Below are 23,567 nucleotides of genomic sequence, written 5' to 3'. Positions count from 1 at the left end.
GGAGGTTCCCCAGCGGCTCCCCACTTGGCTCTGGCCGAGGCAGGGGCGGTGGGCGGCTGACAGCGGGGCGGAGCGGGCGCAGAAGCTGAGCGGGTGACTGAGCGGGGCGCCCCCTCCCCAGCAGCCCCGGCCCGGAGCCCTGGCGGGGCCGAGGGTGCGGGGGCCTGGGGTCGCCATCCCAGCTGAGCAGAGGGGAGGCTGGGAATTCAAATCCAGCTGAGAATAAAATGGAGTTGGGGGGGGGGGTCTGAGGCTGGGCGGAAAGCCCTACTAAGCGTAGGGCTCCCCGCATCTTTTGGGGGGTTGGGAGAACAAACTTTGTCTTTGGCAGGGCTGGGGCAGCTGCTTGGGCTCCCAGTAGCGGGAGGGTGGAGGAAGCTGTGGAGGGGTCCACGCGGGGTGGGGGGCCCCGGTGTCCCCCTGGTGGCAGGGGTGGAGGGTGCTGTAGCTAGGGGCAGGCCCGAACCCCACTTCCTGCTTTTGCGAAGTTGGTTTCCCAGCCGGGGCGGGGGCGGGCGGGGCCTGGGAGGGGCGGGGCGGGAGGAGGGAGGAGGCACTGTAGAACTTAATAGATTTTAATTTTTTCCTTTTCCTTTCAATTCTAGCCAGCAGCCCACTCAACATGGCCCTTAGAAGTCTCTCCTCCCGCAGGACCGCTGGGAAGGGGAGGTCGGCTTTCCAGTCCATCCGTTCATCCTCGTGCCGGGGGGAGGGGGGGAGGGGGGGAAGTGGGGTCCCCTCTCCTCATCCTCATCCCCTGCCCTCGGATATACCAGCAAGATGGGGGTCTACTGGAGCTGAGAAACTGATGTTAAACAGGCAGAAGTAGGCTGAAGGGGGTGGGGAGAGGGACAGGGAGGCCAAGGAATGGGGGGGGGGGGTGCAGCTGGTGTTTCCATCCATCTGAATGGCCCCCTTGCTCCCCCTAACCCTGAAGGGCCAGGTGGGGGGTGAAGTTAGATGCAAGGAACTCTGGGGGCTTCTGGCTGTTCAATCCAATCTTCCCACCCCCCCACCAAAAAAAAAAAAAAAGAAAAGAAAGAAAAAGAACCCCTGGGGGTATAGGCACACCCCTAAAACTCAGAAAACTCCTTGCCACACTTCTCATTGATGGAGATCCGGATCTCTTCCTCCTCATAATCGTCGAAGTTACTCGTGTCCCCAGCGCCTTTAAACTTTGGTATGAAGGGGGCTTCTACCTGGAGAGGGACCAGAAAAGGGGGGCTCAGTGGCCCTTGCTGGCACAACTACAAAAAACATAAATGGCCTACACGTCCAGGAGCTGTTTGCTCTGGACACTGCAGGCCTGGGCTTGACATTAAGGCTGGTAATGGGGTGGAATGGCCAGGTCCCTCCCCATGGATGACACTGGCTGGGAGCGGTGGGGAGGGGTGTCAGGCGAGGGGAGGGTGCCCACCTTCCTCTGGTAGATGGCAATCCAGTCGGTCGTGGCAAACCACTTGTGGTTCTTGATGTCGTTGACCCCGTTCTTGAGGTTCCCGAAGCGCTTGGTGAGGTCCACCTGCAGCAGGTTCCGCAGCAAGTCCTTCAGGTCCGAGCTGAAGTGGGACGGGAACCGCACCTGGAGAGGGGCACAGAGAAGTGGGATGCCTCCCAGAACACGTGGGCCTCCACACTCCAGGGCCGGGCCTGGGAGCAGCCAGGGACCAGTGGCTCAGGCCTGTTATTCTGGGCTACTCAACAGGCTGAGATCTGATCCGAGGACCCCAGTAAGGAAAGTTCATGACTCCCATCTGGACTACCAGCAAACACAAACAGCAACAAAAAGCTGGACACAAGTGTGTGTGTGTGTGTGTGTGTGTGTGTGTGTGTGTGTCTGACTGAAGTGGTAGTCAGCCAGGCAAGTGCAAGTCCCAGGACTCAAAGGCCAGTGATCCTAGTGACTTGGGAGGTTTAGATCCAGAGGAACACAGTCCAGAAATGTTCCAGGGACCCCCTCTTGTCAACTAATATGGGGGCACAGTGATATCACCTGGCATCCCGATTTTGTGGGAAGCTTGGATGGTGGTCCAGGTGGGTGTGGCAGGAAGCAATCCTATCCTACAGATAAAAGGACTGGAAGATGCACACACACCTGCCTTGCAAGTGTGAGGCCTGGCTCAAACTCCAGGGTTGCGGAGACAAAACACACCCCTCCCAGAGGCATCCTGCTGGGCCTAATGCTGACTTGGGAGCTCCAGGGAGGCCCTGGCCCAGCCTTGAGAGCCAGTGCTGTCAGGCATATCCTGGGTCTCAGTGAGGAGGAGGAGGCAGCTTGGGGGAGGCTGCCTCAGGCCTGGGCCTTCCATTCCTGGCTGCTCTGCTGGGGCCTGCGGGGGCTTCTGCACAAACCCACCTCCCCCGCCTCTGCACAGCTCAGTTGTGGAAACTGGGATCCCAGGACCTTGCACACGGCCTCTACTGCCTGCCAGCCCTGCTCAGTCCGTGCTGCCTGGCCTTGGCCTGGGCCCGCAGGGAGCCACCCAGGGTGTGCAGGAGATAGCATGGCGGGGGAGGGAGGGAGCCACAAAGAGGCTCTGTGTTCATCCCCCAGCTCCTCAGGACACTGCTTTAGTTTTGCTCTGGGCCACCACCCCGAGTCACTTCTGTTTTGCACCCCACAGCACTTCGCTTCTCACATGGGTAAGATGAGGTGCAGAGGGGCGGGACAACTCTGTTCCGTTTCAAGGCCGGTGGGTGGCAGGGCTGGGGGGTGGGGGAGAAGCTGGGCCAGCTGTGGCTTCCCACACCCCTCCCTGTGGGACCCCCTTACCCAGCCTTGGGGTCCTTCCTGCTCCCTGGGGTGCCATCCTTCTGACCCAGGGCCAGGTGATGGCAAGGACATGGTGGGGGAACAGCGCGCACCACACACTGAGCAGGAAATGTGGTGCTGCACTTACTGAGGGACCCCAGGAGATGGCAGCCCAGGTGTGGCTGTCTTGTCGCTGGGACTCAGGCAACATCGGGGGTAGCCAGTGTGGGCCCGTGGACTAGGCCCACGGCCATCCTGTACCCCAACAGCCACAAGCAGAGCTTGGGGGGGCACGGGGCCCCCAGCCTCACCTTCCCGGAGACGATCTTCTCATAGATCTGAATGGGCTGGTCGGCGAAGAAGGGTGGGTAGCCTGCAGCCATTTCATAGATGAGGACCCCGAGGGCCCACCAGTCCACGGCCTTGTTGTAGCCCTGGGTGAGATGGGAGTGCGTGATGGGGGGAGGGCGGGGAGAGGGTAACGGGCAGGGAGGGACAGGGGGAAGGGGTGCTTACTTTACTCAGGATTATCTCAGGGGCCAAGTACTCAGGGGTCCCACACAAGGTCCAAGTGCGGCCTTTCACGCGCTTGGCAAAGCCGAAGTCTGTCACCTGTGGGCACAAAAAGGGACAGATGGCTGGGCAGGGGTGCGGGCTGGGGGCCCCAGGGTGCCCCCCACCAGCCCAGGCAGGCACCTGAATGTAGCCCTGCTGGTCGATTAGGAGGTTCTCTGGCTTCAGGTCCCGGTAGATGAGGTCCAGTGAGTGCAAATACTCGAAGGTAAGGACGATCTGAGCCGCATAGAAGCGGGCATGGGGCTCACTGTGGGGGACAAGCAAGAGGGGGACAGGTGGGTCAGTGGGGCAGGGGCGAGCACACTCCTGCATGGCTGGGCAAGCAGGCTACCTGGACACTTGCACAGGAAGACACCCCAGCCTAGTCCCCAAATGGATTCAAAGCCGGGCGCAGTGGTTCACAGCTGTGATCCCTGCAGCTTGGGCGACTGAGACTTGAGGAGGGCAAGGAGGGTGTGGGCCTGGGGTGTGAGTGGTGGGGGGGCAGCTGGAGCATGAGCAAGACCTTCATACCTCATCTCCAAACAGAAGACAAAGCCAGGAACCAGTGGCTCAAGCCTAGAATCCTAGCTATGTCATGGGCTGAGGCAGGAAGGTCTCAAGATCAAAGCTAGCCTTGAGGCAACTTGGAGAGACCCTGCCTCAAAACAGTTAAAAAGGGCTAGGAGCTCATGCCTGTGGCTTACACCTATAGTTCAAGCCACTGAAAAAGCTGAGATCAGCTAGGAATGTGGCCTAGTGGTAGAGTGCTCGCCTCGTGTGCATGAAGCCCTGGGTTCAATTCCTCAGCACCACTTATATAGAAAAAGCCAGGAGTAGTGCTGTGGCTCTAGAGGTAGAGTGCTAGCCTTGAGCAAAAAGAAGCCAGGGACAGTGCTCAGGCCCCAAGTTCAAGCCCCAGGACTGGAAAAAAGAAACAAAAACCCCAAAACTTCACACGATGGAAGGGAATACCGAAGATCATTGTAGATGATCATAGCTACCAGTCAAGGTTTTAAAAACTGCTAGGTATCAGAGGCATGACTCAAGTGGTTGAGCGCCTGCCTACCAGGCTCACAGTTCTGAGTTAAAAGCCTAGTACTGGACTGGGGATATGGCCTAGTGGCAAGAGTGCTTGCCTTGTATACATGAAGCCCTGGGTTCAATTTCCCAGCACCAGATATATAGAAAACGCCCAGAAGTAGTGCTGTGGCAGAGTGCTAGCCTTGAGCAAAAAGAAGCCAGGGACAGTGCTCAGGCCCTGAGTCCAAGGCCCAGGACTGGCAAAAAAAAAAAAAAAAAAGTAATAAAAGCCTAGTACTGCCCAAGTAAATAAATAGTCTATACTTTGAGAAGCAGGCGCTGTACCACTGAAGTCACGCCCATTCCTTTGGAGGTTAACATGTTTTGTGTGGCTCCACAGGGCTCTCCTGCTTTCTACCTGGCTGGCCTCAGGCTGTACTTCCCCCTTCCATCTCCGATCTCTGACCTCCACCAAGTTTGTATTACAGGTGTGCAGCCCAGCCTGGCTCTACATCTTAAAGCCACATAAAACTGCAGACTAGTTATCTTTTTTTTTCTGAGTACAGTGGAGCACACCTTGCGTCCCAGCTACTTGGGAAATGGAGGTGGGAAGATCAGTTCAGTCCCAGAGCTCCAGGCCTGCTTGGGCAACTTAGAAAGATTAAAAAAACAAACAAACAAAACCAGCAGAAAACACTGGATGTGGTGATGAATGCAGCTGCAGCAGCATAGCACTGTGGTTCAGGCGGGCCCAGGCAAAAACGGAAGGCTCTCTGTACAAAAAATAACCAGAGCAGCCATGCGCAGTGGCTCACCCCTGTAATCTCAACTACTTGAAAGGCTGAGATCAGGAGGATTGCAATCCGAGGCCAGCCTGGGCTTTAAAAAGCTCTCTACGACCTCATCTCAACCAGTAAAAAGCTGGGCAGGGTGGCACCTGTCTGTCACTCCAGCTAAGCAGGAAACATAAATAGGAGGATCGTGGTCCAAGGGCAGCCAGGGCAAAATGTTCAAGACCCACATGGAAAAGAGTTGACACAAAAAAGGGCTGGGGGGAGGGGCAGGCACTGGTGGCTCACGCCTGTAACCCCAGCTACTCAGGAGGCTGAGATCCGAGGATGGTGGTTCAAAGCCAGCCTAGGCAGAAAAGTCTGTGAGACTCTGATCTCCAATAAACTACTAAGAAGAAGCTGGAAGTACAGCTTAAGTGGTAGAGTGCTAGCCTTGAGCACAAAGAAGCCAGGCCCCGAGGTTAAGCTCCACGACTGGCAAAAAAAAAAAACCAACAAAACAAAAACTAGAGGCATAGCTCACGTGAAATGCCACCATTACTCTTTCATGCTGCTGGGCCCCTCTCCCCAAAGTCAACTCAGGTTACTGCCTTCATCTGTCTGTGTGGTTCTGGGGGGTCCATGCATGGCAGATTCCTCAGCATGGGGGAATAAACCCTGGGTTGTATGCCTACTCCATGGTCTGGCAGTACTGGGGTACAGGCTGTGTATCCCCCAGGCCTAGCAGTGTTGGGGTGCAGGCATGGCTGCTTACCTGAACCTGCCGATCCGCCGTAGGTGCGAGAACATTTCCCCTCCAGGCACGTACTCCATGACCATGTATAAGTTCGTGTTGTCCTGGGGGGGTGGACAGAGGTGACACCCTGCTCCTGGTCCTGGGCCCCCAAAGGCCTTGGAGGCTACAGGGTGGGAGCACTGCACGGCTGAATACCCCTCCCCCCCACAGTTCATTCTGCAGTGCGGGTGGGGCCTGGCTCAGAGGCAGTGACCTGAGGAAGAAGGCTGGAGGGTTTCCTGGCCTGTCACCTGCAAACCTCTGCTGACCGTGGTAAAGAAAGCCCCAGCGCTTTCAGAGCCCCAAAGGAAACCACACAGAGTGTGGTGGCGCACACCTATAATCCCAGACTTGGAAGGGGTGAGGCAGGCCCAGCAGGAGTGTAGAGGCCCAGCTTTGTGCTGAACCTTCATCTCAAACACAACCGAGAAAGCTAGGCGCTGGCTGTAATCCCAGCCTGTGATCCAAGCTACATAAGAAGCTTAGATCTAAGGATGCTGGTTCAAAGCCACCCTGGTTCAAAGCCACCCAGGCAGAAAAGTCCCTGCGACTCTTTATCTTCAGTGAACCATCAAAAAGCCATTTTCTATATATGTGGTGCTAAAGAATCGAACCCAGGGGCTGCGAATATGGCCTAGTGGCAAGAGTGCTTGCCTCATATACATGAAGCCCTGGGTTCGATTCCCCAGCACCACATATATAGAAAGTGGCCAGAAGTGGCGCTGTGGCTCAAGTGGCAGAGTGCTAGCCTTGAGCAAAAAGAAGCCAGGGACAGTGCTCAGGCCCTGAGTCCAAGCCCAGGACTGGGGAAAAAAAAAATGCCACAAGTAGAGTTGTGGCTCCAGTGGCTGAACTCCAGACTGGGGTGAAACCCTCAGGGACAGCACCCAGGCTCTGAATCCCTGGACCAGTGCAAACACACAAAAGAAGCTCTGCAATGGGCTGGGGATATAGCCTAGTGGCAAGAGTGCCTGCCTCGGATACACGAGGCCCTAGGTTCGATTCCCCAGCACCACATATACAGAAAACGGCCAGAAGCGGCGCTGTGGCTCAAGTGGCAGAGTGCTAGCCTTGAGCGGGAAGAAGCCAGGGACAGTGCTCAGGCCCTGAGTCCAAGGCCCAGGACTGGCCAAAAAAAAAAAAGAAAGAAACTCTGCAGGACCCCCTCCTGTGGGCTTGCTCGGGCCTGGCAGCAGCGGGCCACTGGGAGCCAGGGCCCCCCAGGCCTGGCGGTGGCCCCCACCTTGAACGAGAACTCAAGCCTGACCAGGAATGGGAAGTTGACCGCTTGCAGGATCCGCTTCTCATTGAGGGTGTGCTCGATCTGTTTCAGCTTCACCACCTGGGGGACACAGAGAGGAGGGGACCTGAGAGGGGGTGTATGAGCCCCAAGGCCCTAGCTTGGACCCTTCAGTCAGAAAAGCTGAGGTGGCTGAGAACACCAAGAGGATGTGGCCGGAGGCTACTCTTCCCTACATGGCTGCCAGGGAAGGCTCCTGTCACCTCCCCACCGCCCGCCACAGGCCAACACCGAAGGCTTCCTGGAGGAAAGGACAAAGCTGCAGTGAGACAAGGCTGGCCCCAGGGGCTTGTGGGCACAGACATTCCAGCAGGGCACCGGTGGCTCACGCCTGTCATCCCAGCTACTCTGAGATCTGAGGATTAGGGTTCAAAGCCAGCCAAGGCAGGAAAGTACATGGGACTCATCTCCAATGAGCTACTCAGGAAAGAGCTAGAAGTGGCACTGTGGTTCAAGAGTGCCAGCACCCAGACCCTGACTTCAAGTCTCAGGATCAGCGTGTGCATATGTGTGCATGCGTGCGCACGATAGATAGATATGTATATTGCTAAAATGAAGTTTTAAGGGCTGGGGGCACAGCTCAGTGGCAGAGCCTTTGCTCAGCACGTATTTTTCAGCATCACAAAATACAAACAATACTGAGTGCTGGGGCTCATGCCTGTCATCCTAGCTACTCAGGAGGCTGACATCATGGTTTGAGCCAGCCTAACCAGGTAAGTCCCTGAAACTCTATTGCCAATGATCCAACAAAAAGCTGAGGTAGAGGCATGGCTCAAGTGGTAGAGTACAAGCTTGAAGTAAGAAAAATCAGCAAGAACTCATCTCAAGTCCTAGTATCTGCCACCAAAAAGAAAAAAAAGGAAGAAAAGAATTTCATGTGGTTTTTGGGGGGAGGTACTGTTTTGACATCCTGATGGGGTGCCTAGAAGAGCTGCAATCAGCTGTTGGGCTGGGGAGCTGGCAGCATTTGACCCCAGCAACGCGTGCATGCACACATATACACACATATACAAAAGTCCTTGTGACTTGTATCATTTATATGCAATGACACCCTGGCATCATCAGATCTCAAAACGCTTCATGGAAAGAATGTCTATTATAAGCAGGGCGCCAGCGGCTCACACCTGTCATCCCAGCTACTCAGGAGGTTTAGATCTAAGGATCGTGGTTCAAAGCCAAGCTGGGCATGAAAATCTGTGAGACACTCCTCTCCACTGAGCCACCAGAAAACTGGAAGTGGTGCTATGTCTCAAGTGGTAGAGTGGTAGCCGTGAGCAAAAAGAGCTCAGGGGGCTGGGGATATAGCCTAGTGGCAAGAGTGCCTGCCTCGGATACACGAGGCCCTAGGTTCGATTCCCCAGCACCACATATACAGAAAACGGCCAGAAGCGGCCTGTGGCTCAAGTGGCAGAGTGCTAGCCTTGAGCAAAAAGAAGCCAGGGACAGTGCTCAGGCCCTGAGTCCAAGGCCCAGGACTGGCCAAAAAAAAAAAAAAAAAAAAGAGCTCAGGGACAGCACCCAGGCCAGTTCAAGCCCCACGACTGACACCCACACAGCCTCCTCTAGGAATCCTCCCAGCTGCTGCCTCCCTCCTCCCAGCCTCAGATGCGTGGTGATAGCCAGGGCCTTCTAGTCCTGGGCTGGCACATTCTAGGAGCTTGGGCAATGCAGCTGTTCCCTGGTATGCATGGCCTCTGGGAACCTCCCCAGGGGCTCTAACATCTGAAGGTGCCAAAGTTCTTCACATAAGGGAGGAGGTGTCGGTGGGGAAGGTGGCTTGGTGGTAGAGCACTTGCCTAGCATGCATGAAGCCCTGGGTTCAATTCTTCAGCACCACACACACAGAAAAAGTTGGAAGTGGTGCTGTGGCTCAAGTGGTAGATTGTTAGCCTCGAGCAAAAGCAGCTCAGGGACAGTGCTCAGGCCCCGAGTTCAAGCCCAAGGATTGGCAAAAAAAAAAAAACAACAAAACAAAATAAAAAGGAGCTGTTCACCCAGAAGGCCACCTTCTTCTTCCTGTGGACTGTTGTTTGTGATGTTGGGACCCACCTGGGTCTTATACACCTGGGCAAGGACTCTGCCCAGAGCTGCACTTACAGGCTTAAATTGCTTTTCTTTTCTTTTTTTTTTTTTTTGTGCAGGTTGTGAGGCTTGAACTCAAGGCCTGGGCATTGTCCCTGAGTTTCTAGCAGGCTAGCGCTCTGCCACTTGAGCCATAGTGCTACTTCCAAATATTGTGGTGATTAATTGGAAACAAGAGTCTCATGGATTTTTCTGCCTGAGCTGGCTTTGAACTGCGATCTTCAGATCTCAGCTTCCTGAGTGGCTAGGGTGACAGGCGTGAGCCACCAGTGCCCGGCCTTTTTTTTTTCTTTTGCTCAAGGCCAGTGTTGTACCACTTGAGCCACAGCTCCATTTCTGGTGAGTCCTAGGGCCTGTTCACGGCCTGTTCACTGTCCTTGGGCTTTTTCCACCCAAGAATGGAGCTCTACCACTTGAGCCATAGCTCTGCTTCCTAATTTTTCTGCTGCATAACTGAATAGTCTCATAGACTTTCCTGCCTGGACTGGCTTTGAACTGTGATCCCCAGATTTCAGCCTCCTGAGAAGCTGGGATGATGGGTGTGAGCCACCAGTGCTGGGTTCAAATTTCTTTATTAACAGACAAGAAGACATGCACGTGATGAAAGCGGGGGCTGCAGATAAGGCCTGGCACAGGCTGGCCCAGCTGTACCTCCCCCACCCACCAGGCTGACCTGGGTGCCCATGGGCATGGCCAGCGTGGGGCTGATGTGAAAGCCCATGGACGTGGCCAGCAGCGTGCTCACCTTCTGCTTGTCTAGGATCTTCATGGCGTAGTGGTTCCCGGTCTCTTTGTGCTTCACCAGCATCACCCGCCCAAAGGAGCCCGTGCCCAGGGTCTTGATCCGGTCAAAATGATCCATCTGGGCTGTGTTCTGCGGAGGGAGGGTTGGGCCCATCAGGGTCACATCCCCCACCTCCCCACCCATCCCTGGGGTCTGGGGCTGTCCTGTGCCACCAGCAGAGGGGGCCCTGGCAGTGGGTGGACTAGGGTGCATTCCTCCAGGCAGTGGCAAGGGACAGGGACAGATCCAGCCCTGGCCTGGGGCCCAGGAGCTGCTGGCAGCTGTTTGGGGGAGGGGGCGGGAGGGCACCAGCTGGGGGGGGTGCCTGGCTGGGGGGGGGGGTCATGGGAGGAAGAAATGACAATAGGCCTGGACCCTTCATGAGGTCCTCGATTTTCATGTGTTCATTCATTCATTCACCTGTCCTTTTGGGATAGCCTTGCTATGCCTCTCAGGCTGGCTTTGATTTGTTGATTTCCCCCTCCCACAGCCGTCGCTAGTGACTGACATGGCTGGCGCGGCTTTGGTTGTATGATTGGTGTGCCGTCAAGCGGGGGGCTCACCTGGGCGGGGTTTTCCCATTTTTTAAGGAAATCTTCTTTGGCTTTGGCTAAGAACTCTTTCACTGGAAAGCAAGAGAGAACAGGGTTAGCTCAGGAGGGGACCGGCTTGGATGGAGAGTCCATCCCACCAAGGCCTCCAGGGAGGAGATGCCCAACTTTTTCCACTTTAGTGCCAAGTTAGGATGCAGCTGCCTAGACCCAGAACCTGACCTTTACCAAATGTCTTTGGGGGTCCCTGGCTGAGCCTAAAGGAAATTCTGGGGGCTGTGCGAGGCAATCCTGACAGGAGCTGGGTCCTGGGTACCTCCTTGTTACAGATCATCCAAAGTGGGGTACCAGGAGACATAGGGGTCACTCCCAGGTGACCAAAAGGCAGCCAGCTCTCTCTCTCTCTCTCTCTCTCTCTCACACACACACACACACACACACACACACACACACACACACACCACCGGGGCCCAGTTCTGAGCGACATTCCTGGCCCGGCCCCAGGCCAGCCGAGGTATTTATAGCCTTAGATCTGGCAGCCGCTCTGGGGAGGCCCAACTCAGGGTGGAGGCCTTGGGGTTCATTAGCCTGTGGGGGGCTCAGCTGTCACCGTGGCCCCCAGATGGCCCCTCTTCTCAGCTGGTCACATGGGCCCTGATGCCCAACGCCCTGTGGGCTCCATGGCACCCCAAGGCCAATGGCCCATGTGCCACTGGGGAAGCTCCGCTGGCAGTCCCAGAGCTGCCCGCCCTCTGCTTTCATCTGACTTCCAGCCAAGGAAACTGAGGCTTGAAGTGGGTGCTGGGGGCCACAAGGGTGGACAGGCAGCGTGGTTGAGGGCTGAGATCTAGTCTGGTCCCTGACAAGCTGTGTGACCTTGAGCCAATCACCTCTCTGGGCCTCAGTTTCCCTCCTCAGTACAGATAGAGAAAATGACAGGCAGTGGGGCCTGAGCCTCCCCTGGCAAAGGGGCTCCCTGCAATAGAAATGCTACCTCATCATCTCATTTGTAATTTTTAAAGTATTTTACAGAGGAGCTGGCCACTCCTACGTAACATAGTCTGAGATCTGCTTATGGCGGTTCAAAGTCAGCCTGGGCAGGAAAGTCTGTAAGAGTTTTATCTCCCATTAACCAGCAAAAAGCTGAAGTAGAGTGGTGGCTTACATGGTACAAAACCCCCCAAAATGCTGAGAAATGGCGCCTAGGTCCTGAGTTCAAGCCCCAGTACTGGCACACAATCAGGTGTGCACACACACCAACAGCCACACCCACAAGAAACTTAGATAGGAAATTCACAGTGGTGACTTGAAAGCACCCCCTGCCCCCAATTCTGCAGCACTGACAGTAAGACTCAGGCCTGCTAGCTTGTCAGGAGAATCCTCCACCAACTGCCCCATGCCAGCCTTGTCTTTTTGACTTTGCTTTCCAGACAACTCATTTGCTTTTTTTCTTTTTCTTTTGTTGGTCATGGGGCTTGAACTCAGGGCCTGGGTGCTGTCCCTGAGCTTTTGTGTTCAAGGCCACTGCTCTTCTACTTTGAGCCACAGCACCACTTCCGGTTTTCTGGTGGTGGTGAATTGGAGATAAGAATCTCGTGGACTTTCCTGCCCAGGCTGGCTTCGAACCATGATCCAAAGATCTCAGCCTTCTGAGTAGATGGAATTACAGGTGTGAGTCACCAGCACCTGGTGGTTATTTGCCTTTCTGAGGTCTCACTAGGGTGCCCAGGGTCCAAGTAATGCTCTGCTTCAGTGGCCCCAGTAGCTGGGACTACAAGTGAGTCCTACCATGCCCAGGTATGTGAACTAATGTATTCTGTATTTTATTTAATTGTTTTGAAGTCCCAGGGATGGGCCCCAGGGCCTGCCTGCTCTTCACCAAGCAGCCTGGTGGATTCCATATCACACACATGTCCTGCAGCTACCATACGGGGTGGGCATGGCTCTGAGGATCAGCCTTCTGTGTGTGTGTGTGTGTGTGTGTGTGTGTGTGTGTGTGTGTGTGTGTGAGCGGTGGGGCCTTGAACTCTGGGCCTGGGTGCCGTCCCTGAACTCTTCAGCCCCAGGCTACCACTTGAGGTACTTTACCACTTGAGCCATAGTGCCACTTATGGGTTTTCCACTGGATTACGGGAAATAAGAGTCTCATCGACTATCCTGTCAGAGCTGGCTTTGAAACTCGATCTTCAGATCTCAGCCTCCTGAGTAGCTAGGATTACAGGCCTGAGCCACTGGTGCCCGGATCAATTTTTTATCAGTCACAGGGCTTGAATTCAGGGCCTGGACACTGTCCCTGAGCTTCTTTTGCTCAAGGCTCTACCACTTTGAGCTACAGCACCACTTTTAGTTTTCTACTAGTTAATTGGAGATCAGAGTCTCACAGGGCTGGTAATGTGGCTTTAGCGATAGAGCGCTTGCCTTGCATGCATAAAGCTCTGGGCTGGATTTCTCATACCACATACACAGAAAAAGCCAGAAGTGGTACTGTGGCTCAAGTGGTAGAGCCTTGAGTAAAAGCAGCTCAAAGACAGTGCTCAGGCCCTGAGTTCAAGCCCCAGATCTGGAAAAAAAAAAGTCTCACAGACTTTCCTGCCCAGGCTGGCTTTAGACTGTGATTCTCTGATCTCAGCCTCCTGAGTAGTTGGGATGACAGTTGTGAGCTACCAGCACCCAGGTTTTTTTTTGGTGCCAGTTCTGGGGCTTGAAGAAATCAGGGCCTGGGCACTGTCTTTAGTGTGCTCTACCTCTTGAATCACAGCTCTGCTTCCAGCTTTTGGCTGGTTAAAATCTCAACAGACTAGGGCTGGAAATACGGCCAAGTGGTAAAGTGCTCATCTCGTATACATGAATGAAGCCCTGGGTTTGAATCCTCGGTACCACATACACAGAAAAAGCCAGCAAAAAAAAAAACAAACAAAAAAACCAAACAAACAAACAAAAAGTCTCAACAGACTTGGGCTGGGAAGGTGACTTAGCAGTAGAGTGCTTGCCTAGCATGCATGAAGCCCTGGGTTTGAATCCTCGCTACCACATACACAGAAAAAGCCGGAAGCACTGTGGCTCAAGTGGCAGATGGCTAGCTTTGAGCAAAAGAAGCCAGGGACAGTGCCTAGGCCCTGAGTTCAAGCCCCAGGACTGGCAAAATAAAATAAAATAAAATCTCACAGACTTTCCTGCCTGGCCTGGCTTTGAACCTGGATCCTCACAACTCAGCCCAGGAGTAAGGTACAGGTGTGCGCCCCTGGCAGCAAGCATGACCAGATCTGCTCATGTCAGAGGGGTTGACATGAACAGGGGCTGCGTGGGCGGCCCACCCTGCCTGGGCCCCCACTGCCATGGGACCCCTCGCGTTCACCCACTCTGTCACTGGTTTGGCCCTAGTTACAGGCTGAGTGGCAGAACAGCCCATGGACCACTCAGACTCTCCGGGGCCCCAGCACACCCCCACTTTGACCTGCCTGGCTGGCACAACTCAGCTGTCTGCTTCTCCCTCTTTCCCGCACTGTCCCTGGGATGAGCCGGCCACCTTCAACACGCCCTTTGTGGGTCTAGAAGGGTAATGGTTGCAAAAGGGTGACCCAGTAGGTGGCAGGCAGTGGACAGTGGGGCTCCCAGTGGCCAGATGACCACGCTGAACCTGACGACTGCATGGTTCCCAGGGGAGCATCTGTGGCACCCAAGACCTGTCTTGGAAATGTCTCCCCTCTGGGGACTCCTTTCTCCCACACAGGGTGGCAGAGCAAGGCCTGGCCCTGTGCCTGGACAAGAACGGCCGTCTGCTGTGCCACTGTCCCTGGCACAGCCCTGCGGTGGCTTCTGAGAGCGCAGGAAGGGCGTCACTGTGGACAGCTGGTCACAGCCTGCACTGGGACACTCACCTGTCCTTCCTGTCTCTCTCAGCCTCAGACGGCATGGAGGTGGGGGCCCTGAGGTCCAGCTTCCCCCCACTCCTGCCTGGGGAGGCTTAGGGTGCTGGCTGCCGCTTAGGCCCCTGATGGGCGTGGCGGCACAGGTAGGCCAGGAGACGGACAGCCAGGTGGGCCCAGAGCAGGAGCTGCAGCCAGCACTGGAAGCTGAGGTCCGAGTCCTCACCCTGGTGGCCGCCTGACCCCAGATCCATCCCCGGCGGCCCTGGAAGCTGCCCAGAGATGGGAGAAAACCGGAGCCTTGGAGCCGGGAGCCTCAGGGGACAGGCAGCAGCAGCTGGTTGCCATGGAAGCATTTAAAGGTACCTGCCTGCTCTACCTGCTTGGACTGGGAAGGTGGCTTAGTGGTTCGATTCCTTGGTACCACATACACAGAAAAAGCCAGTGGAAGAGTGCTAGCCTTGAGCAAAAGCATCTCAGGGACAGGGCCCAGGCCCTGAGTTCAAGCCCCAAGACTGGCAAAAAAAAACCCCAAAACAAATAAATAAAGGTACCTGGTCTACCTGCTCTGGGCTACCCTTGGCCAGAGTGAGGGAAGATCATGGGGGGGGGGGGGGAGGGTCCTCCTCTGGCAGCCACCCTGGTTGCCCCAGGAAAGAGCCTGCATTACAGCACTTCCCAGAGTCTGGCTCTGCCCTCCTCCGTGGGCACGACTGATCCAGTGCCAGAGCAGTTGGGGAAGGAGTTAAGACCCAGGCTCAGGCACAGAAACTGGCTGGGAGGACCCCCATGCTCCTTAATTAGCTGGAGGAACAGCAGGAGACAAAGGCTGGGGGTGGGGGGGCGGTGATGAGGACCACCTTGACTGCTCCCCTCAAGCCCCACTCCCCCTAGACACGGGCACATCTGGTCCCCTGTCCTGTTCCCATGCGGGGGAGGTGAGGCTGTCCTTGGCCTCTGTCAAACCTTGCCCTGTGCTTAGCTCTGCGCTGGGCCCTCAAAGTCCAAACTGGAAGCAAATTAACGGCTCACCCGGGGCGGGGGCTGGGAGCTGCCCTAACCGTCCCCGTTCTCCTTCCCAGAACTCCAAAGAAGGGGAGAGGCAGGGCAGCCTCCCTGCACATGGGTGTCCTGGCTCCAGGAAGTGGCCTGCCTGGTCTATGGCCCACAATCCCTGCCATGGGCCTCCATTCTTGAGCCTGGAAACCCCAAACACCCCCAGGAAATCTGGGGCCCATCAGAGGGAGATAACAAAGCACAGGATGCTGCAGAGGGGGGTCTGACTGTGCCAGCCTCCTCTCTCCACAACAGCCTCAGACCTCTGTCCTCCACAGCCTGGAAGAGACTGGGGTTCTGGGGCAGGAAGACCCAGCCCGGGGTGCCCAGCCTCCCCAGTGTTGTGTAGAACCCCTTCTAGTCTGAGGGGAACCCAAGAATGGAGTGGACTGCACCCCATGATCAGCGGATTGGATGACTCCCTCAGTCCATGTGGAACCCCAACAATGAGCTGGCCTACCTCTCAATCTGAGCAGGCCCGATCTTCATTGTGAGATGAACCTCAACAGTGGCCGGGCCACCCCCCTGCTCTGTGGGAGACTGGACCCCCACTCTGGGGCCGCCCCCTCCACTCATCTTTCCCAGGCCCCAGAGCCCTGGGGGGCCAGTCGAGAGACAGATCCCAGGGCCTGCCAGGGGCCCCAGGGGTGCCTCCTTTCTACCTGCTCCCCCAAACCTTTCCTGCAGCCCTTCCCTGACTCTAGGGGCTGAAAGTGCCTGGGAAGTTGCTATAGCAACAGGGCTCAGCCTCACCATCGTAGGAGCTGGAAGCCATCACTCAGTCTTGCTCATAGGGTGCCCGGACTACGGTGGCTGGCAAGGCTCAGAAGACCTGCAGCACCAGCCTGGCCAGCCCCAGAGCCCTGGCTGTAGGGGGAGCCAGGGAGTTCCAGGGGTCGAGGCAGGGGGGAACACATCAAGAATAAAAACTCAACCTGTTAGCCAGTGTGGACAAGGGAACACCAGCCAGAACCCTCAACACTTTGGATGGCCCGGCATCGCCGAGGGTGATGCCACTCGGCAGGGCCCTCCTGGCTACCCGTACAACTGCCAGACGGAGCTCAGAGTAAGGTTTGACCCTCTGAAGCCTCTGTAGCAGGCTAGAGGGCAACAACAGCTCTCTCCCATCTGGGGAGCCCCCTCCCCACGACCTCCCCTTCTCAGTGCCTGGATGGGCTGAAGACCAGCTATGCCTCTTCTTGGATGTGCCAACTCCCAGGGGGATCTTTAGCCAGTGCCAGCCAGGACCTGAGCCCCGCTTGGCTGGCTGTCCTGGGAGTCTCCTGGGGCTGCTGGCTGCTCCTGATTGCCCCAGCCTGGCCAGAACCGGAGGCCTGATCTGCCCCCCACTCCTGCCATGTCCTCTCTGCTGTCCTGTAATGCCTGTCATCTTTTGGAAACTGATTGGGGGGGGGGAGAATGGATACTTGCAAGAAGTCTGACTGGTGCCCCTCAAGGCTGGCATGTGTGAGATGAAAGGCAGGTGCCCCCTGCAGGCTGACGTGGCTACTGAACCCACTTTTGCCTCATCCCTGGTCTATATGAGTAAAATCTATCTCATTCCATCAATGCTCTTGGGGGCCACTAAGTCCAGAGGGGGTGCTTCCTGCCCAATCCAGAGGTGTGGGGGAGGGGAAGAACTGCTTCCAGCATTGCCCCAAGTGTGACATGGTGTCTGGAAAAGTTACAGTCTATTTTACTCTGCATCCACAAGAATATAACAGGCGTAGCAATCCCATGATTTCATTTACAATATTGCTTAAGACCACTAAACAGAAATTAGTAAAATTCTGCCAGTGGCTCTCATGCCTGTAATCCTAGCTACTTAGGAGGCTGAGATGTGAGGATCACAGTTCAAAGCCAGCCCAGGCAGGAAAATCATTGAGACTTTTTTTGTGTATGCTGGTCCTGGGGCTTGAACTCTGGGCCTTGAGCTTTTGTGCTCAAAGCTAGCACTCTAACACTTGAGCTGCAGCGTTACTTTTGGTGTTTGGGGGTAGCTATACGGAGATAAAAGTTTAACTGGCTTTACTGCCTGGGCTGGCTTTGACCTGCAATCCTCAGACTTCAGCCTCTCCGAGTAGCCAGGACTACAGAGTACAGGTGTGAGCCATCAGCGCCCAGCTTCATTAAGACTTTTTTTTTTTTTTGCCAGTCCTGGTGCTTGAACTCAGGGCCTGAGCACTGTCCCTGAGCTTCTTTTGCTCAAGGCTAGCACTCTACCACTTGAGCCACAGCGCCACTTCCAGCGTGTTTTATTTTTTCAGTATATATGGTGCATGCTAGGCAAGCACTCTACCACTAGGCCACATTCCCAGCCCCTTTATTGAGACTCTTACCCCAATCAGCAAAAAGCCTGAAGTGGAGCTGTGGCTCAAGTGGTAAGGTGCCAGCCTTGAGCGAAAAGGCCAAGCGAGACTTCAAGGACCTCAGTTCAAGTTCCAATGCTGGCACATGAAGAAAGTAAAATTTTAACTTATTATAATGAGAGGCAGGGTCTTGCTTGCACCCTAGTTAGTTTGGAACTTACTGTGGATTCAAACACTGGTTTGAATCAGGCTGGATTCAAACACTGGTTCTCTTTTTCTTTATTGTATTTCGTTCTTGTCTTTTCTTTTTTTGGCCTGGGGGTTTGAACCCTGGACATTACACTTGCTAAGCAAGTGCTCTGCCATTGAGCTACATCCCAGCACTGGCTTCAAACTCTGAATCCCCCATCTCAGCCTCTTGGTGCTGGGATTATAGGTATGCATCACTGTGCCCAGCTTTTTCCAAGCCAAACTTGGCAGGAAATTCCACAAGACCCTTATTTCCAATTAACTATGAAAAAGCTAGAAATGCAGCCGGGAATGTGGCTTAGCAGTAGAGTGCTTGCCTAGCATGCATGAAGCCTGAGTAAAAGATGTTCAGGGACAGTCTCCAAGCCCTGAGTTCAAGCCCCAGGACTGGCCAAAAAAAAAAAAAAAAAAAAAAAGCTAGAAATGGTGCTGTGGCTCAAAGTGGTAAGAGCACTAACTTTGAGCACACACACAAAAAACTTAAGGACAGTGTTTCAGGCCCTGAGTTCAAGCCCCAGGACCAGCACAAAAAATAAAATAAAAAGAAAGAAAATCTGAGTTGGGAAATTTTAGGATCCAGGAAGTTTGCTGGTGAATGGAGGCAGATGTGAATCTTGCTTCTGTGATATCACGTACGTCAAACTGAGTGGTTCATTTGGAAAAGCCCCATATGAAAATCATCAGAGCAAATATATCTATGGAGACCATTTAGCCTGGCCCCCAGCCTTAGAGGCCCAATAAATAGTAGCACTATTTCATCTTGAGAGAACTAGCAGTTACTTCTGGTGCCTGTGATCTCTTTCTTGGGATCTTTTACTCTGTGAGGCTTTCCACCCCTCCCCAACCACCCCTCCCCCTGCATGTGTGTGATATGCCTAAAGGTTTTTCAAGACTATGTCATCTCCCCAACTTTCATCCGAGCCACTGCTATACAGAGCTGGCCTCACCTGCTGGGGGCTGGGTCTCCCCCCTCCTGCTTTCCCACTAGTCCCTCCAAGCTCAGGCCCAGGACTGTTTTGGACCCGACCCACCTGCTCCTCTGTCATCAAGCTTTCAACTGCAAGCCTGTGCCCCTGCCCAGTGGGGACACTTGAGGCCCCTTCCCTGCCCAGTGGGGACACTTGAGGCCCCTTCCGGGCTACTCTGCAACTTTTAAAATTCTGTTGCTTCTATTCCATGTGGGAATCAAAGTTCCCTGGCCTTTTTTTTTTCTTTTTCATTTATAATTTTCCCCTGATTTTTCTGGGAAGGGACGTTCTGGGTAAGTCTTAGATGCTGGAGTTTGAGAACCAAGAACTGTTAAAAAAAAAAAAAAGGCAAGGCTGGGCATGGCCACTCTTCTCAGATCTGAGTATTTTTTTTGGGGGGGGGGGGAAGAACGGATGCACTAGAACAGGATCCCAGCTGAGGGACAACTTCAGAGCTGGAAGAATTAGGGAGGGGTCCCAAGCCCATTTCTGAAGACATTTCCAAAGGCAGAATCAAGTTCTGTCTCTAGCTGGGAAAGGTCAATATGCCTGGGGGTGGGGGGGTCTCCCTCTGGGTGAGCTCTGGGTCAATGTCAAAATCCATCTGTTCCCTGGTGAAGAAAATCACTATGTGCCACTTATTACTCTTCTCACTGTCCCCACCTCCCAAGTCTTCTTCATTTATGGGGGTATGTATGCGCCAGTCCAGGAGCCTGAGCACTGCTGCTGAGCTTTTTCTGCTCAAGGCTCCACTTCCAGCTTTTTGCTAGGTAAATGGAGAAAAGAATCTCATATAGACTTTCCCTGCTTGGGGTAGCTTCAAACTATGATTTCAGCCTTCTGAGTAGCTCAGATGACAGGCAGAATCTACTGGTGCAAGTCCTCATGCTGACCATCTTAGTCACAGCCCAACCAACCTAGCTATTCCCAATTTGTCCATACCCAGGGGGGCCAGGAGTGGGTGAAAAAAACTCTCAGGACTGGGTGAATGACAGCTCAGTTAGCTCAGAGGCAACCATCTATGGAGGTGCCCTCCCCGGAACCTAGAGCTCCCCACAGGGCAGGAGATGGGAGGGGACTGTGCCATTGCCCCCACTCCTAAACCAAGAGAGAGCACCCAGTGAATTCCAGGCTGCACTTGGCTTTGGAGGCCCTCCATAGATCTTCCGGTTGGTTCATAAACAGTCCTCTACCCCAGCCGAGTCAGGGACAGGTGCTTGGACAACGGGAGTAGTAACAGAGACACAGAGCGACAAGATGAGAGGCAACGGGACCCAGCAAGCGCCCGGCCCCCATGCCAAGTGACACATGAAGGGAAAGGCAGTGTTGGAAGTGCTCTGGGGTCTGTGGATGGGGGGCGGGGCAGAGGTAGGGGCTGGGATTAGGTGAACAGGGGAAGGGCAGGAGAAAGATGGGGGGAGCTGAAGGGGGAGGGGGGAGCTGAAGGGGGAGGGGTGTGGTCCCCAAATGGTCAGAGTCTGTCTGGAGGAGGCAGACCCCCACCCCTGCCAGCACCTCCAGAATGGAAGAAGCTTGGGGCAGCGCGGTAGAGGTGGGAGAGGCGGGGGTGAGGATCTGGGGAGAGGGTCCAGGAAAGGGCTGGTGGTGGTGACAGGCCCCATGCGGGCCCCGCGGTGCAATGAGCCCGGGCTTTCGGTGACAGCTGGGGGGAGGGGGACGCGGTCTTTTGGCAAATGGCCCCACGGCGGGGTGGGGGAAAAGCTGCTTCGTGGGCCCCCGGACCCCAGCCTCGGGCGCGGTAGGAGCCAGAGGACCGGGGGCCGGCGGGGGAGGGGCCGGCGGTGATGGACAGGCGGGGGCCGGCGCGCGGGGCGGCGGCAGGGTCACGGCGCGCACTCACCGCTCTCCTGCTCGCTGCCCTTCTTGGCGGCGGCGGCGTTGCCCATCGCAGTGGCGGCGGTCGCGGCCGGTCCCGGAGCGGCGCTGCGGCGGGTGCTAGCGGCGGCCGGCGACCCCGAAGCGCACTGGGCGGCGGAGGCGGCGGCCACTCGGGCTGGCTGCGCTGGCTGCGGCGCCGCGACCCCCGCCCAGCCGCTGCTTCCCGCGTCTATCCGCGCCTGCTCGCCCGGGAACCTCAGTCCAAGTCCTTTGCTTCTGTCCGTGACGCCCCCGCAGCCCGCCTCTCATTGGTCCAGGCATTCATGATTGACGGCGCTTTGCTGCCGCCCATTGGGTCCTAAAAACCCTCCTGAGTCTCCATTGGCTTTTGGTTCCGTGACGTACCCTGAGGACGCTCCGCCACTCACAGGCTCACGAGGCCTCAGCTGGGCGGGCGCACGCGCCTGATTGATTAAAATACCCGACAGGTCCTAGGGCTTGCTTTTTGAGCCCGCGGATTGGCGTAGAAGCCCTATCCGGCCAGCCCCCCGCAAAACGTTCGGTGTCGATCGCGGGGTGAGAGGGCGGGGCGCAAGCACAGTCTGCGGCCCGAGCCGGGCGGGGCGGCGGAGGCTGGCGGGCCGCCCTACCGCGCTCCGAGGCCCTGGAGGCGGCCCACGGCGGGCGCCCAGCCGTCCCCGAGCGCGCCGCAGTCCCCCGCCCCCGCCCAGTGCGGCAGCGGCCGCCCGCCAGCCGAGGTTGACGCCGCGGCCTGGCCCGGCGCAGCCGCCGTCCACCTGCCGGCGGGGGAGGGGCGCGGCCAGCACCGCGGGTCAGAGGTCACCGGCCCGCGCAGCTTCCCAAGCCTGGCCTGCCGGGGCTGGGCGTCCTTCGGGAGGCCCCCCTGATCCCCAGCCGGACCCCTCTGCCCGTCGTGAGTGCCTGGCCTCGGGTCAGGTCGTGGATGGCGTCCGGGCTGCCGTAGCAGGCAGAGGCACCACCAGCCTGGCTCCCACGAACCCGCTCGTGGGCCCGAACCTGCGTGGGGGGCGGGGAGGAGACCACTCCCCTTTCTTCTTTCAGGGCGCTATTTATTTTTTTTTTGTGTATGCCAACTCTGGAGCTTGAACTCAGGGCCTGGGCGCTGTGTCCCAGCTCTTGTGCTCAAGGCTGGTGCTCTACTACTTGAGCCACAGCTGCCATGTAAGTCCACCCGCACAGGTGGACAGCGGCCTTGGTGGCTGATCAGGACTTGGGAAAGAGGGCACAGCCCCTTGATACAGGTCAGGTCGTGCAAGGCCAAGGCAAGGGCAAGGTGCTGCTTGCAGCTCTGAGGCCATGGACCCTCAGCACTCCATCTGTCTGGGGCGCCCCCTGGAGCGGTTCTGGACAGGGGATGCTCCCCTGCCCCCGCCCCACCCTGGGAGGAAATTTAGCACTGTCTGGGGGTAGTTGGCACCACCCCAGCTAGCAGGAAACAATGGGTGGACCTACATGTCGGCCATCTGTTTATAAACTAAGCATCCTGGGTTGAGGACTTTTGTAGCTTGGTGGTAACAGCATCAGCCTAGCAGGTTAACAGGCCTGTGGCTTCAATCCTCAGCACAGCATCAAAAAGAAAAGGTTGAGTTGGGAAGCACACTTGTAATCTCAGCACTCAGGAAACTGAGGCAGGAGGAGGATTACTTATCAAAACCTTGTCAAGGGCTGGGAATATGGCCTAGTGGCAAGAGTGCTTGCCTCGTATACATGAAGCCCTGGGTTCGATTCTTTTTTTGCCAGTCCTGGGCTTTGGACTCAGGGTCTGAGCACTGTCCCTGGCTTCTTTTTGCTCAAGGCTAGCACTCTGCCACTTGAGCCACAGCGCCACTTCTGGCCATTTTCTATATATGTGGTGCTGGGGAATCAAACCCAGGGCTTCATGTATATGAGGCAAGCACTCTTGCCCCTAGGCCATATTCCCAGCCCCTGGGTTCGATTCTTTAGCACCACATATATAGAAAATAGCCAGAAGTGGCGCTGTGGCTCAAGTGGCAGAATGCTAGCCTTGAGCAAAAAGAAGCCAGGGACAGTGCTCAGGCCCTGAGTTCAAGGCCCAGGACTGGCCAAAAAAAAAAACCCAAAAACCTTGTCAAAAACCCTAGGTAGGGGGCTGGGGATATAGCCTAGTGGCAAGAGTGCCTGCCTCGGATACACGAGGCCCTGGGTTCGATTCCCCAGCACCACATATACAGAAAACGGCCAGAAGCGGCGCTGTGGCTCAAGTGGCAGAGTGCTAGCCTTGAGCGGGAAGAAGCTAGGGACAGTGCTCAGGCCCGGAGTCCAAGGCCCAGGACTGGCCAAAAAACAAAAACAAAACAAAAAAACCCTAGGTAGGGCTGGGAATGTGGCTTAGTGGTAGAGTGCTTGCCTAGCATGCATGAAGCCCTGGGTTCGATTCCTCAGCACCACATGAACAGAAAAAGCTGGAAGTGGTGCTGTGCCTCAATTGCTGGAATGCTAGCCTTGCGGCAGGGACAGTGCTCAGGCCCTGAGCTAAGCCCCAGGACTTGCAAAAAACAAAAAAACACCAAAAAACCAAACCTAGGTATTCAGGAGGCTGAGATCTGAGAATCATGGTTTGAAGCCAGTCTGGGCAGTAAGTCCATGAAACTCTTGTTTGCAATT

General features: G+C 55.8%; 1 protein-coding gene across 1 annotated transcript; it reads right to left on the bottom strand.

Annotated features, from left to right (window-relative positions):
• Positions 1 to 559: 559 nt before the first annotated feature.
• Prkaca (protein kinase cAMP-activated catalytic subunit alpha) lies at positions 560 to 21,188 on the bottom strand. The gene is made up of 10 exons (XM_048342365.1): positions 20,923 to 21,188; positions 10,626 to 10,687; positions 10,024 to 10,152; positions 7,140 to 7,238; positions 5,876 to 5,958; positions 3,449 to 3,575; positions 3,269 to 3,364; positions 3,064 to 3,186; positions 1,418 to 1,582; positions 560 to 1,199 (listed from the first exon to the last, which is right to left on the bottom strand). The coding sequence occupies exons 1-10, from the start codon at positions 20,966 to 20,968 to the stop codon at positions 1,074 to 1,076; spliced, it is 1,056 nt and encodes a 351-aa protein (XP_048198322.1). The 5' UTR covers positions 20,969 to 21,188; the 3' UTR covers positions 560 to 1,073.
• Between the last annotated feature and the right edge of the window lie 2,379 nt (positions 21,189 to 23,567).

Source organism: Perognathus longimembris, chromosome 3 (assembly GCF_023159225.1).
Source record: "Perognathus longimembris pacificus isolate PPM17 chromosome 3, ASM2315922v1, whole genome shotgun sequence".
In the NCBI taxonomy this organism is placed as follows: Eukaryota; Metazoa; Chordata; class Mammalia; order Rodentia; family Heteromyidae; genus Perognathus; species Perognathus longimembris.
Note: the sequence above shows the minus strand (reverse complement) of the source record. Positions and strands in the feature narration are given on the sequence as shown.

Coding starts and splice junctions, on each gene's coding strand:
- Prkaca (XM_048342365.1), bottom strand. CDS start 20,968: ATGGGCAACGCCGCCGCCGCCAAGAAGGGCAGCGAGCAGGAGAGCG. Junction 10,153..10,625: donor AATGGGAAAACCCCGCCCAG/GTGAGCCCCCCG, acceptor CTCCCTCCGCAG/AACACAGCCCAGATGGATCA. Junction 5,959..7,139: donor GGCTTGAGTTCTCGTTCAAG/GTGGGGGCCACC, acceptor CCACCCCCCCAG/GACAACACGAACTTATACAT.